The sequence below is a fragment of the Pantherophis guttatus genome, chromosome 2 (genome assembly GCF_059756535.1).
Source record: "Pantherophis guttatus breed Tessera chromosome 2, ASM5975653v1, whole genome shotgun sequence".
In the NCBI taxonomy this organism is placed as follows: domain Eukaryota; kingdom Metazoa; phylum Chordata; class Lepidosauria; order Squamata; family Colubridae; genus Pantherophis; species Pantherophis guttatus.
In genome coordinates this window covers 232,308,939-232,323,753 of record NC_142064.1, presented here as the reverse complement: position 1 = coordinate 232,323,753, position 14,815 = coordinate 232,308,939, and the positions used below count along the sequence as shown (strand labels likewise).

The 14,815-nt window shown below is 41.7% G+C and overlaps 1 protein-coding gene across 6 annotated transcripts in view; it reads left to right on the top strand.

The window, feature by feature from the left end:
- ITPR1 (inositol 1,4,5-trisphosphate receptor type 1) overlaps nt 1–14,815 on the top strand; it is a 256,477-nt gene that overhangs the window by 84,027 nt on the left and 157,635 nt on the right. For all 6 annotated transcript variants that reach the window (XR_015732679.1, XM_087887909.1, XM_087887911.1 and 3 more), the window contains exon 4: nt 12,525–12,640. Coding sequence is in view for 5 of the 6 variants with exons in the window: in XM_087887909.1 (XP_087744035.1) it covers nt 12,525–12,640 (116 nt within the window). In the remaining variant the exon portion in view is untranslated. The remainder of the gene's footprint in view (nt 1–12,524; nt 12,641–14,815) is intronic.

The window sequence follows — 14,815 nt, the reverse complement described above, 5'->3', positions numbered from 1 at the left end:
AGAGGGGGTTGTAAAAGTGGACCCGGGGGGGTTCAGATAGTGACTGAGCGGGGTGATAGGTCGATTGGCTGCAACAGAGGGGTCGTGAAAGGAAATTTAACTGGGGAGCAGGGGGACGATAGGAAGGGCAGTGTAATTGAAACAATGAATGGGAGGGGCAGGTATGACGGGCACAGGGGGCCATATCATGTGCTGGGGGTGCGCACACGCTGTTTATGAGCAATTACGCACCCTGGCCCCCAATGCGCGACTCGTATCCTGGGTTGTGCAGAGTCTCAGGCCCAGGATCCACGGCTGATGTTGTGTAATGCGAGGTCGGTCGTTAATAAAGCCCCCCTCATTTGTGATCTTATTTTAGAGGGGGGTGCGGACCTGGCAGGTATTACGGAGACCTGGTTGGGCCAAGAGGGGGGGGTTCCCCTCGTTGAAATGTGCCCACCAGGTTTCCATGCATTTCATCAGCCAAGGGCCCAGGGGAGGGGTGGGGGAGTGGCGGTGATTATTAGGGAGAGTCTTTGTCCGAGGGAGACCACTGTTCCTCAGATAGCCGGATGTGAGTCCCTCTTTGTGAAGTGGGGCCGTGGGGTGCAGATGGGTTTGCTGACTGCGTACCTGGCTTCCTGCCACGTGGCAACGACCCTGCCCGAGCTACTCGACGTCATTGCCGGGGTGGCGGTTGACACCCCCAGACTTATTGTCATGGGGGATTTCAACCTTCCGTCTGCGGGTGAGGAGTCAGAGGTGGCTCGGGAGTTCATGGCTTCCATGATGGCCTTGGACCTGACCCAGTTAGTTCAAGGCCCAACTCACATAGGGGGACACACTCTGGACCTGATTTTTGTCTCTGGTCAGTGGTTGAATGATCTTGGTAGAGGGAACCTAGACATCAAACCCTTGTCATGGACAGATCATTCGCTCCTTCATTTAGACTTTCCTACCGCTTCCCCCCCCCCACCGCAGGGAGATGGAACTGATCAAATGGTTCCGTCCCAGGCGCCTGATGGACCCCGAAAGGTTCCTGACAGAGCTTGGGCCGTTTCCTGAGATTCTGGCACATGACTCGACTGAAGAGCTGGTGGCCGCCTGGGAGGGTGCGGCCGCTGGAGCTTTGGACCATGTCATGCCTTTGCAGCCTCTGACCCGATGCCGATCTCAATTGCCTCCTTGGTTCTCTGAGGAGCTGAGAGAGATGAAGCGTTGGAAAAGAAGCCTAGAGAGCATTTGGAGGACTAGTCAATCCGATTCCGACCAGACACAGGTGAGGTCTTATATCAAGACCTACCTAGTGGCGATAAAAGCGGCGAAATCTAACCATTTTTCTGCTCTTATCGCATCTGCAGAGAACCGCCCAGCCACCCTGTTTAGGGTGACCCACTTCCTTCTTCGGGGGGGAGTGCGGGAAGATCCCTTGCAGGGTCGTGCTGAGGATTTTGTGCAATTCCTGCATGATAAAGTCGCTCGTATTCGGGATGGCTTGGACTCCGATTGGATGAGTCCAGGGAAGGAGACGAGGGTCTGGGAGGAGTTTGATCCTGTGGTTCCTGAGGATGTGGACAGGGTTCTGGGTAAGATTAGTGCCGCCACGTGTTTATTGGACCAGTGTCCCTCCTGGTTGGTACTGGCCTCCCGGGAGGTTACACAAGGCTGGCTCCAGGGGATTATAACTGCTTCTCTGAGTGAGGGTGCCTTTCCTGCCGCCTTGAAAGAGGCGGTAGTGAGGCCCCTTCTCAAGAAGCCTTCCCTGGACCCGGCTGAATTATCCAACTACCGTCCGGTCTCCAACCTTCGTTTAGTGGCGAAGGTTGGTGAAAGTGTGGTGACATGACAGCTTCCCCGACACCTGGATGATGCTATCTATCTGGACCTGTGCCAGTCGGGCTTCAGGCAGGGGTACAGCACAGAAACGGCATTGGTCGCGTTGGTGGATGATCTCTGGAGGGCTCGAGACAGGGGTTGCTCCTCTGTCCTAGTCCTATTAGATCTTTCAGCGGCTTTTGGTACCATTGACCATGGTATCATGCTGCAGCGGTTGAGGGGGTTAGGAATAGGGGCACCGTTTTGCGGTGGTTCTCCTCCTTCCTCTCCGACCGCTCGCAGTTTGTGTTGGCAGGGGGCAGAGGTCAACCTCGAGGCGTCTCGCATGGGGAGTGTCGCAAGGGTCGGTCCTCTTGCCCCTTCTGTTCAACATTTATGTGAAGCTGCTGGGTGAGATCATCCATGGTTTTGGGATGAAGTGTCATCTGTGCGCTGATGATACTCAGCTGTACATCTCCACCCCAGACCATCCCAACGATGCCCTTGATGTGATGTCTCGCTGCCTGGAGGCCATGCGGGTTTGGATGGGGAGGAACAGACTCAGACTCAACCCCTCCAAGACTGAGTGGCTGTGGCTTCCGGTGTCCCGATATAGTCAGCAGGTGCCATCGCTGACTATTGGGGGTGAATCCTTGCCCCCCACGGAGAGGGCTCGCAATCTGGGTGTCCTCCTGGACGCACGGCTGTCTTTAGAAGAGCATATGACAGCCATGGCCAGCGGGGCCTTTTATCAGGTTCGCCTGATTCGCCAGTTGCAGGCCTTTCTGGACCGGGACGCCTTGCGCACGGTCACTCACGCCCTTGTCACCTCCCGGCTGGACTATTGTAATGCTCTCTACATGGGGATCCCTTGAAGAACACTCGGAGGCTCCAGCTGGTCCAGAATGCGGCCGCGTGGGTGGTTATGGGCGCAACTCATTGTGCCCATGTGACACCCCTCCTGCGCGAGCTGCACTGGCTCCCAGTGGTCTTCCGGGTGCGATTCAAGGTGTTGGTTATCACCTTTAAAGTGCTCCATGGCACCGGACCCGGGTACCTTCGAGACCGACTTCTGCCACCAATAGCCTCCCACCGGCCAGTTCGCTCCCACAGAGAGGGTCTCCTTAGGGTGCCATCGGCCAAGTTATGTCAGCTGGTGACACCCGGGGGAGGGCCTTCTCTGTGGGAGCCCCAGCCCTGTGGAATGAACTGCCGCCGGAAATACATAAGATCTCCGACCTCCGGATGTCTCGTTGTGCACTCAAGACCCTGTTGTTCCGCCAGGCTGGTCTATCAACATAACTATTTTAAATTGGGTTTTAAATTTCTGGGGTTTTAAATTGAGCCGAATTCATTTAATAATTTTAAACTATTTTAACTGATGTTGTCTTGTGTTTTTAATAGGCTGTATAGGGCGGTATAGAAATAAAATTATTCTTATTCTTATTCTTATTCTTATTATGGGGTCGTTAAAAGAAGATGATAGCATGCTATTTTGCCAATTCTCATTAGATGGGACAGTAGTCCTCAACTCATAACCACAATTGGGGCCAGAATGTCTGTTGCTAAGTAAAGCAGTTGTTAAGTGAGTTGTGCCAGACTTTATGAACTTTTTGTTGTTGTTAAGTAAAGCACGGTAGTTGTTTAGGGAATCTCATGGTTGTTAAGCGACTCCAGCTCTCCCATTGGCTTCGCTGGTTGGAAGCTGGCTCGGAAGGTTGCAAAGGGTGCTCCCATGATGTTGAGATTCTGCAACCATTGTTAATTGCCAAGTGTGCAAATTTTGATCACAGGACCGTGGGGATGCTAAAACAGTTGCAAGTGCTAGGAACAGTTATTTTTTTCCGGTGTCGTCATAACTTCAGATGCACGTTAAACGAATGGTTGTAAGCCAGTGTCTACCTGTATATGATGCATCAAGTTCCAGAAAATAAAGTAACAGCCATTAGGGAGAAAAGACCTTCTTTAAAAAAATCCATAGTTGGGTTATTTAATAATTTAGGTGAATAATTTTTCTCAAAATATTTCTTTTTCTATGGAGATTTAATACCAGAGCATATGTGGAACAATCCTACTGCTAGATTCACACTAGTGTACTTTCTCAAGCAGAGAATAAAAGGTTTTGATATAGTCAGGATACTTGGAATAATCGTCAAGGGACTATTTTGAATTGACATACATTTTAAAACAGTGCAGCTTTTCAACCCACGAAGAGGGAAACCCACAGATGAAACAGATGTATATGTTTTACAGCAGACTCAATACACCTGTATTTTTGCTTCTTATTGTCTGACCAGAACACAATATATGTTGTTATAAGAGTCTATTCCCATTCCCACACATGTTCCCTATTGTATCATTTAAAAAAAAAATTAAGGAATGGGTAAAATATTAATTTGGGAGAGAATACATTGTAGATAATAGAACTCCTGTCTTTGCTTGTTTTGTTGAATTGCTTTCATAGGTATCCTTTTATCCCAAGATTTATATGTAAATGCATTAAATTGAAAAAAAAACAACCCTGGCTATCTGTTCTTGGACTATTAAATTAAATGAATATTAAATGAAATTTTAAAAAATTAAATGAAAAATTCTATTCTTAGTAGTCTATAGCTCAAAATATTATTTCTTCCAAATCTTTCACATTTCATCTTTATTTTTTATTTTTTTTAAAAAAAGATAAACAAACTCTTGTGTCAATCTCAATTCCAGGTGGACTACAAACCTACATACAGTTTTGTTTATAACATTACACAACAGGATACCTTTGTTTTCTTTGAATGTTATGTGCGCTTCCCAGTCTAGCAAAGAATACGGAAGATCTCAAGTGTCTGTCCTCCAAGGAATAACCATGGCTGCCTAGGAATTGCCACTTACATAATAATATTGGTAGTAATATTGTGATGAAGGCAGTTATCTTTGAGTATTCTGTGAACTTGAATAATTTGAAAATCAGTTTTAAATCGTTTCAAGGAATGGGACCAGGTTACCTTAGGAACTGTCTCATCCCAATCACGACCGACCAATCCCACCTGGTCAGACATGTTGCAATTCCCATTGATTAAAGAATTTTGACTGGCGGGATCTAGGAAGAGAGCCTTCTCTGGCATTGTCCTTGCCCTCTGGAAAACCTTATCCACAGAGGTGAGGTGGGGCCCCCCTTCTGGCCTTCCAAAAGAATATTAAGACTGTGTTCTGCCAATTGGCATGGAGTTCTAAAATGGATATGTCACTTTGAGGGAAGTTGGTAATGTGAAGCTGCACTGTCCACCAGCGGTGAAATCTTTTGAAGTCTGCTACCAGTTCTGTGAGTCTGCTACCAAGTACATGCTTCGCGTGGAACAGCAAGGAGGGGGGAATTCATTTTGCCACATGATTTAGATTAGCTAGAAAGCAAGAAATCTGACGATTCTAGCTAATAGAAATCGCGTGTCACAGCTGATTGTTGGAAATACCGGTTTGCCCGAACCGGTACAATTTTTTACTACCAGTTCACCCGAACCGGTCAGAACCGGTAGCATTTCACCCCTGCTGTCCACCTCTGTAATCTTTTAGTAGCTCAGATTTTTTTAAATTGCAGTTTTAATTTGGCTTTAAGTCTATTTTTATTCATGTTTTTATACCTCAGCATGCTTTTTTTTTAATTAACTGCCTAGTGTCACTTAAATTATATGGACAGGGTAGAAATGCATTAATAAATAAAAATATATTTGTGATTGGTTCTACCATGAAAGGAGATAAGAGCTGGATTAATATTCAATATTGAATGCTGAGCTGAAATATTTTATAAATACGATGAAATACTGAAGAATTAATTAGGGTAATTAGTGTAACCAATAGAAAAATGTATTGTACTAAAATCATAACCTTGTTTTACTTGTCATAGACCAACAAGATAAAATAAGTAAGCATATACAATAAAAGTGAATACATCAATACAAGTTATAAAAATATAAGGTATAATCAGAAATAATTGCTTAACAAATACAACTTTTCTAAGATTCAATAGATATAGTCCATATATCAATCAGTAACAGGAAAAAATATAGATTGGATTCAAGTAATGTTCCTGTATGGTCTGTATTGTCAAGTAATATTAGGTAGCAGCACAGACACACGACATATGATTATATTTCAGGTGCTTGACAACCAATTTGCATTTACAATTGTTGCAGCATGCTGCAGTCACGTGATTGCAATTTGTGATTTTTTTTCCCCCTACTGGTTTCTGGAAAAATATGCCCATTTGGGCAAGGGTGCTATTCAGCAGGTTCTGACAGGTTCTGGAGAACCGGTAGTAGAAATTTTGACTAGTTCGGAGAACCAGCAAATACCACCTCTGGCTGGCCCCAGAGTGAGGCAGGAATGGAGATTTTGTACCCTGCCATGCCCACCAAGCTACGCCCACCAAGCCACGCCCACAGAACCGGTAGTAAAAAAAATTGAATTCCAGCACTGCATTTGGGAGAATGGATTCCTTTGACAGTCACAAGGTTCATTAATGACCATGTGATTCCCATAACGGCCATGATTACTAACTTTACAACCCCCCTAAAAACAGTCCTAAAAGCAAGTCAGGTTATGTGGTGACCTGTTTAAGGACAGCAACAAGTCATGATTAAAAATTTTGGGCCCAGTTGTCCTTCAATGAGAACTAGAGTTAATAATTTCAGTCCGCTATCCTGGTACAAAGCAATAAAATAAAAAATGCGGTAGTGTCTCCACTTTCTGGAGCCAGAAGAACCAAAGTGTCCATTGAAAGGTACATTATTATGCCTGCTCTTTGAAGGGTGAGAAATGTTCATGGAAAAACTCTATGGATCTTTGGAATTTATTTTTGGGGGGGGAGGCGTCCCTTTGAGTCAGTGTTGACTCTGGCAACTGCCTGGATATGTCCCTGCAGTTTTCTTGGCAAGGTTTTTGCCAGAGTGGTTTCCTACTCTTCTCTTACTCCTACTCCTTATCTTCTTTCTAGGGTATGAGAGAGAATGACTGGCCTAAAATCATCCAGATGACTATGTCTAAGGCAGGGCTAGAACTTACAATTTCTAACCTGCTGCCTTACCCTCTACACCAGGCGTGTCAAACTCTATTTCATTGAAGGCCGCATCAGGGTTGTATTTAACTTTGGGGGACTGGGGTGAGCGTGGCCAGGATGGGCATGGGTGGGCCAGCTGAACATCACTTGTGTCAGGGCGCCTGTAGTGGCCTGAGTGTTTGGCCAGCTAAAATGGGTTCTCGAGCTCTGTGTTTGGCTGTGATGGCTTCCTGCAACCCTCTGCCAGTGAAAATGGAGCGTGGGGGTGGGGGGCTGCACATGGATCCAGCCCTCGGACCTTGAGTTTGACAACCCTGCTCTACATCAAACTGGCATTCTTGTCTTATGAAATGTCTGATGAAAAGAAGGACTAGGGATGACATGATAGCATTGTTCCGATATTTCAGAGGCTGCCACAAGGAAGAGGGAATCAAGCTATTCTCCAAAGCACCTTGAGGGTAGGACAAGAAGCAGTGGGTGGAAACTAATCAAGGAGAGAAGCAACCTAGAACCAAGGAGAAATTTCCTGACAATTAGAACAATTGATCAGTGGAACAACTTGCCTCCAGAAGTTGTAAATGCTCCAACACTGGAAATTTTTATGAAGAGACTGGATAACCATTTGTCTGAAATGGTGTAGGATTTCCTGCCTAAGCAGGGGATTGGACTAGAAGACCTCCAAGGTCTCTTCCATCTCTGCTATTCTATTCTATTCTATTCTATTCTATTCTATTCTAGTCTAGTCTAGTCTAGTCTAGTCTAGTCTAGTCTAGTCTAGTCTAGTCTAGTCTAGTCTGCTCTGCTCTGCTCTGCTCTGCTCTGCTCTGCTCTGCTCTGCTCTGCTCTGCTCTGCTCTACTCTACTCTAGGAATATTTGACTGATTCACAAATGTTACTATATAGCCCATGGGGGAAAAATACTGGGAAGAAGTCTCAAGTCTGTTTGCCAATCACAACCTATTTATCTTTATTTAAAAGTAAAAATGTCCTCATCATGCTTGAGATCTTTTTATAGGTTCAGTTTTTCCAGTAATATTATTGTATATATTGCCCCTAATTTATGTGACATCCTATTATAAAATTTGATGCTAAGCATGCTCATTGAAATTGAAATCATTGTTAAAATCTAATTGTTATGGCATATCTATTTTAATAACATTTGTCCAACACACCCAGTGCTGGAGATTACCGATTCCTCATCAGGGTCATGAAGAAAAGACACAGAGAGTTGTTTGCTGTTTCCAGTGATTATGTACCCCTATCCTCAGGAAGAGGAATAACAAGGGAGGATTCCCAAAATTCCTTCTTAAACTGAGTTGATTTATACGTATAGAAATAACTATTTGTGCTTTAGTCCTTTGCAAAGGAATAACTCAAGTGCAAAGAAGACTCAATTCTGGGATCAGCCCATTCTCTTCCTGTGAAAGATTTAAGGAAATCTGGAGTTAAATCGGATAATAGCAGAGTGAATGAAGCCAAATATATGTATCCCAGAATAATGTTGCAGGATTCAATCTGGGTCCGTCACTAGAACCAGAAGTTTAGTCTTCCAAGCTTTCAGACTTGTGCTGGAGCCCATCCTCTGGGAACTTCTGGTACTTCTCTGTACCAGAATATTTATAGAGTGGTAGAGTGACCCATTTGTTCTCTTCCATAATCTTTTAAGGGCTACTTAGTTCTGAAGTAATCTTTTTCCCCCCTCTCTTTAATGTCATCTTTTTGAAATTTTACTCCTATGCAACACCTATATATAACTAGCAAAATGAGAATACATAATAGAACTGTACATTCTATTGTGTTATCTACTGAATTACATAATGGCAATCTAAAGTTTTATTTCTGCCTAATTGCAAAGAAGCACTTGGAACAGCTGTTCTATTTTTTTCCACATTTCTGGCAGTTAGAAGTTTTAATGGTTACTTTGGAGCAGACAGTTTTGAAAGAGCTTGATTTAATTTTTGCATTATCAGTTGCTTAGCGACCGATGAGAGGAAGTAAGGTGCTCTGAACACTGGAATGAAATCTCTCTTCTTAACTTCCTGTCCCTGCAGTTGTATTTTGCCAAGCTCTTGGTGTAAACACTATTCTGCTGTAGGAAGTTAGCACTCACCCCTCTCCTAGAAGAATGAATTATTTTAGAAAATATTAAAAAGAATATTATATTTCCCTGGATGAGAAATGGAGAAAACCAAGGCACTCCCAGCATCTCACCCCTTTTTTTCTACTCAGAAACTCAAGGCATGTGATTCCTGTCCACCATTAAACCATCTTTCCAAGCAGTCTCCATGTTTTCAGTGTCTTTTTCCCCACTTGGAATTGAACCCAGATGGACATTTTGACATATGTGACATATATTCAAATGTTTATGTAACCTTGACAGTGTCAGATGGTGGCATAGCAAATAAAGGGATATACTAGAACTGTTTTTTAAACAAAGTTTTATTAAAAAAATCCAATGCTTGTTTATTTAATTTATATAGCTGCCCATTGCACATTTATGGCTCTGAGTGACTTTAAACAAACAATACTATCCCCCCCTAAAGTAATCATTCAAACATTAACAATTGAAAACTGCGCAGGACAGTCACAGGACAGCACAATCAACTTAAGAGTCTTACCAGTGTGGGAAGGATTTCATAACTCTGGAAAGTTTTTTTAAAAAAATAATTTTTTTTTTGAAAAAAGTTTTTTTTTAAAACATAAACATAAAACATATCTTTTCCAAAATGAAGCATTGATCCGGTCACAAATTAATACAAATCATTAACAAATCTTATTTTCCTATTAACACAACTTAATATTTTACTCAGTTATTTCCCAAAATTCTATCAATTTAACTATGCCATTGTCCCCAAAAACCCGTTACTTAAATCTTAAATCCTAACCAAATATCATTCTCTCTTCCTTTTTGCTTAGATGGATATATTTTAACAATATAAATTATTACAGTTATTGTAAACATTTAAAAAATATTTTATCTATTGCTCCCAATATAATCATCTTCATTACTTTACTATTAATCCTAACACAATCATTTCATTTTTACTATAAAATAATTTTTATTAAACAGTTTGTCTTTAAAAACAACACAAAAAACAACCACATACATATAAAAACAAAACACGTCAAGACATAACGTATTGAACATTACATAACATTAATGGTAATTTTACAGTTATTTTTTTTAAAATTTGATTTATATGCCGCCCTTCTCCGGAGACTCAGGGCAGCTTACAATGCGTTAAGCAATAGCCTTCATACTTATACAAAGTCAGCTTATTGCCCCCACAAACTGGGTCCTCAATTTACCTACCTTAGAAAGGATGGAAGGCTGAGTCAACCTTGAGCCTGGTGAGATTCGAACTTACAGTAATTGCAGGCAGCTGGTGTTAATCACAATGCTATCAGTCTGCTGAGCCACCAGGCCCTATGGAAAGAATTTTAATTCCAATTTTTTTTTTTTAATTTGATTTATATGCCGCCCTTCTCCGGAGACTCAGGGCGGCTTACAATGTGCTCAGCAATAGCCTTCATCCTTTTGTATATTTATACAAAGTCAGTTTATTGCCCCCACAACTGGGTCCTCAATTTATCTACCTTAGAAAGGATGGAAGGCTGAGTCAACCTTGAGCCTTGGCGAGATTCGAACCTGCAGTAATTGCAGGCAGCTGGTCTTAATAACCAGCTTAATAACAGGGTGCCTTAGACCACTGTACTACCAAGGCTCTTTTGTACCAAGGCTCTTCAATTTAGATTTATACTGTCTCTGACCTTCCTTTCCATATTTACATGGCCCACAAATAACTGAAACTAGAAGACCATGTTGCAAAGATCACTAATCTACTTCTGTAATTAATGAGCAGGCTAAACTAATTAACTTGCACAAATAAGAGAGAAAATCCTTTCACAATACAGAATTTCCCTGGGTACACACAGAGGTGGCACCAAAGCCCCCAACATAGAAGCACATCAAAGGGAAAAGATCTACACACTCAGCAAAGTAAGTTAAGAACGTTTCCATGAACAGCTGAACATCTACCAAATTAAACATTAGAAAGGTTACATTCACAAACTTACCCACACCCCATCAAAGAACTACCACTCCCATGCATATGTCTGATCTCTGTCCATTTGTAGGTACCTTCTGAAGCAGATTCTTTGCCTCGAAGAAAACTGCCTGCCTCTTTTTTAGTCTGCTGTCCAGTGTCATTCTTACACAATCCTGCTTGGATTGGATGCTCAGATACTTCTAACACCCGCATTTTATGGTCCCTGTACCACTGTGTGTGGATTTACAGATGGCTCTTACGTATAAACTGGGTTAACAAAACCAGAAATGAGGAGGTGATAAGCCACCTGCGAAAGCCAAGGGAAATAATCAAAACCATTAAGAAGTGAAAGTTAGAATATTTCGGACATGTGATGCAACACCGGAAAAATATGGCATACTTCACTTAATCCTCTAGGGAAAGATTGAAAGCAAACGAGGTCCAGGCAGAAGAAGAACATCATGGCTTCAAAATCGAAGGGACTAGTTTGGAGAAAACTCAACAGCACTTTTTTGTGGGGCTGTTGATAAAAATAGGATCATCAACATGATCGCCAATGTCTGATGACGGATATGGCACAACAACAAGAAGAAGCACCACTCTGATCCCTAAGCCTGATGGCAAAGCCAGGTCTTTAAACCTTTGTGGAGACCAGCAAGGCTTTCCATTGAGAGTCTGTGTTAAAGTTGTTAAGAAGATGTTGTGCAAATGCTAGTAGGGGCGTTCTAGATTTGGGGTGATCATTGTCACTGCTTTTTTTGTAAATTTGGTCATCCAGCACAGAAAGCCTTCATTCAGGTCTTCTTAAGATCTCTAGTAAATTTCCACAAAATCACCCTTTGTTTCTTTCATTCATTTAACTTTTAATCCTGTTAACCAAAATCTCTCAACAGGACTTCTATGTTGTAATTTGTGGATTTCTTTAGTTATCAAGCCATAATCTTTGTATAAAAGTTACCATTTGAGTATTTGAATTCCCTTTTAACATCCAAAGGGCTGTATTTGTATTAACTTTTCAAACTATTCTGAAAAGAATCCACATTACTTGTATTGTTTAAGCCATTAATGTCTGTGTCATATAGAAGTTAAGCTTTGATTTAGAGTTAGAAAAAAAAGTTACTTTATCTCTCTGAGTCTATAAAAACTTTAGCAAAAGCAAGAAACATTAAAAATGGGGACAGTGCTAGATATCTTTTTTCCAATGTAAGGTGTTAAAAACTTTTTAAAAGCTTTTAAAATTTATTTTTGCGGTCAGTACTTCACAAGCATTTCTATTTTATAATGTTTATTATAATAAAGGATTAACAAATATTTCAGTTCAAAATTGCCCAAGATAATTTAGAAATAATTTGCTTTATTATCTCAAAAATTGACATGTTGACAAATTTTTCCTTCATTTAGGATCACTGTAAGTGTTTTTGGGATATAATAAAAAGTAGGTGGAAGTTATATCATGGCTTAGTTTTCCTATTGTTTTATTTCTGTTTTGTATTGTATTGTATTATTCCTATTTTCATTCCAAGAACTTCTGATTTCCTGTGACTTGTTTTAAATTGTATCCTTAAACATAAAATGCACAGATCAAGCATAATAGCCTATGTTAACAGTTGCTACAATAATCCTTTTCTTGTGTCTCTTTATAGATTGCCTTTTTAAATTATGCCCCATGAATCGCTATTCTGCACAGAAGCAGTTCTGGAAAGCTGCTAAACCAGGAGCTAATAGCACAACTGATGCGGTTTTGCTCAACAAACTACATGTGAGTATCTGTTCTGGAGTGACAGTCTTCAAGCTGGTCTCAATCTAATTTCAGGGCTACCAATTAGCTGTTCCAAAAGAATGTTGCACTGAGTTCTAACTAAAGATTTAAAAAGGGAACTATTTACCTATGGTAATAAAGATAGATTTAAATACCGTATTTTTCGGAGTATAAGACACACCTTTTCCCCCCAAAAAAGAGGGTGAAAATCTGGGTGCGTCTTATACTCCGAATGTAGCCCTGCCCGGCTTCTCAAACGGAGGTTTCAGAGGCTGAAAAAAGCATCAGAAATGAAGTTTCAAAAAAGAAGCCCCCAAACAGAGCTTCAGAGGCTTTTTTTTCTGAAGCTCTGTTTCAGAGGCTTTCAGAGGCAGGAAAAAAAGTTTTTTCTGAAATGGAGTTTCAGAAGTTTCAGAGGCAGAAAACAAAGCAAAAAAAAAAAGCAAGGCACAGACCTCACAACCAAGGAACCTGTTGCTAAAATTCACCTCTGGGAACAGCTGATAGGGGGTATTCTGGAAGGTCGATCCACCTCCCAATCAGCTTTTTTCTTATTTTCCTCCCAAAAAACTGAGGTGCATTTTATACTCCGGTGCGTCTTATACTCCGAAAAATATGGTATGTGTCAATTATTTTTTGAAAGGTGGACTTTATATTTGAGGCCAGATATGTATGTATTCTTATATTTTTTGCAGCATGTAGATTCATATGACATGCTGAAACCTTCCCCTCCCCTCTCCCTTTCCTCCCCCTTACCCTCCCCTCCCCCCTCCATCCCATCCCACTCTGACTCAAACAGCATGGCTCTGGGAGAGCATATAGCTCAAAATCAATAAATAATAAACAAAAACAAACAAACAAATAAATAATAAATAAGTAACTCACCATCTCCCAATTTAATTACAAAATATAAATATTATAAATATTAAATGGCAAATAAACACTAATCCAAACATGAAACTTTTAGTTAAGTGGCCCCTAATGTCCAGGGGAAGAGCCTGGTTTTACATGATTTTCCAATGACAAAACAGAGTTGGGGTGTGTTATATATTGGGGGGGGGGGGAAGGGTCAGTCCAAAGACCAATCATACAATGACAAGGTTTAAAAGAAAGAACCTGGAACATGCCCTCTGTAGGAGCATATGGGTTGGGGAGGCGTTCTTAGAAGAAGGCGGTCCCTCGTGTTTTTGTGAAATGTAGGCTTTAAAATTGATAACCAGCATTTTGAATTGCAGCTGTGAGCCTATTGGAAGTTAGTGCAGTCCACAGAGTAGGGTGTTGCATGGGCATAGTAAAATGTTCCCATAACTCCTGTGTCATTGCATTCAGAACCAACAGAAGCTTCTGGACAGTCTTCACGGGCAGCTCCATGTAGAATGTATTGCACTAGTTCAATCAGAAATGACTAAGGTTGAGTGACCATGAACAGGTCCTCCTGGTCCAGGAATGGGTACAACTGGTACACAAAGTGCAGTTGTGCAAAGCTACTTCCCCTAAACACAGCTGTCACCAGCTTTTTGAACAGGAGCTGTGAATGCAGGAGAAACCCCCAAGTTTCAGTGGGGTAGAGGTACCCCACCCCAAACCAAAGAGCAAACCCCAGATCTGAGGGACTCCAAACACTTAGCCCCTTTCTCTTGGCAGGCTTGAACCACAACCCATTCCTTCTTGTTGAGTCCTTCACAGCATCCAAATGCTGGAAAAGAAGTTGACCACTTCCCTGAATGGCTGAGGACAAAGATGTTGATCATACCATATTCCAAAATGACCTCCCAGTGGCTTCATGTAAATATTTTTAAAAAGGGAGGAAGGCAGAGCCCTGAGGCAAAGCAGGAGCCTTGGGCTTGACTACTCTCCTCGCACCAATAAAGGCTGGAACTGGCCTTGGAAGGAGAACCACACACAGAACAGTGCTTTCCACGCCCAATCCCCTTTGCCTGATATAGTGTGCAAACCCAGAAAATGGGGAGGGGAGGAATGAATAAACCATCATTATGACTCGCTTATTTATTGAGCCTTATAAAGTCAGCCAGTATTCACTTTATCTGAAAAAACAGAAAGCAAAACAAATATTTACGTTTGTACAAAATGGAAGTAGAAAGTCGAAGCACTTATTTTTAACCAATGAATTATTTAAAATTGCACTCTTCTACAGGGAACAGGTTTTGTTGTTTA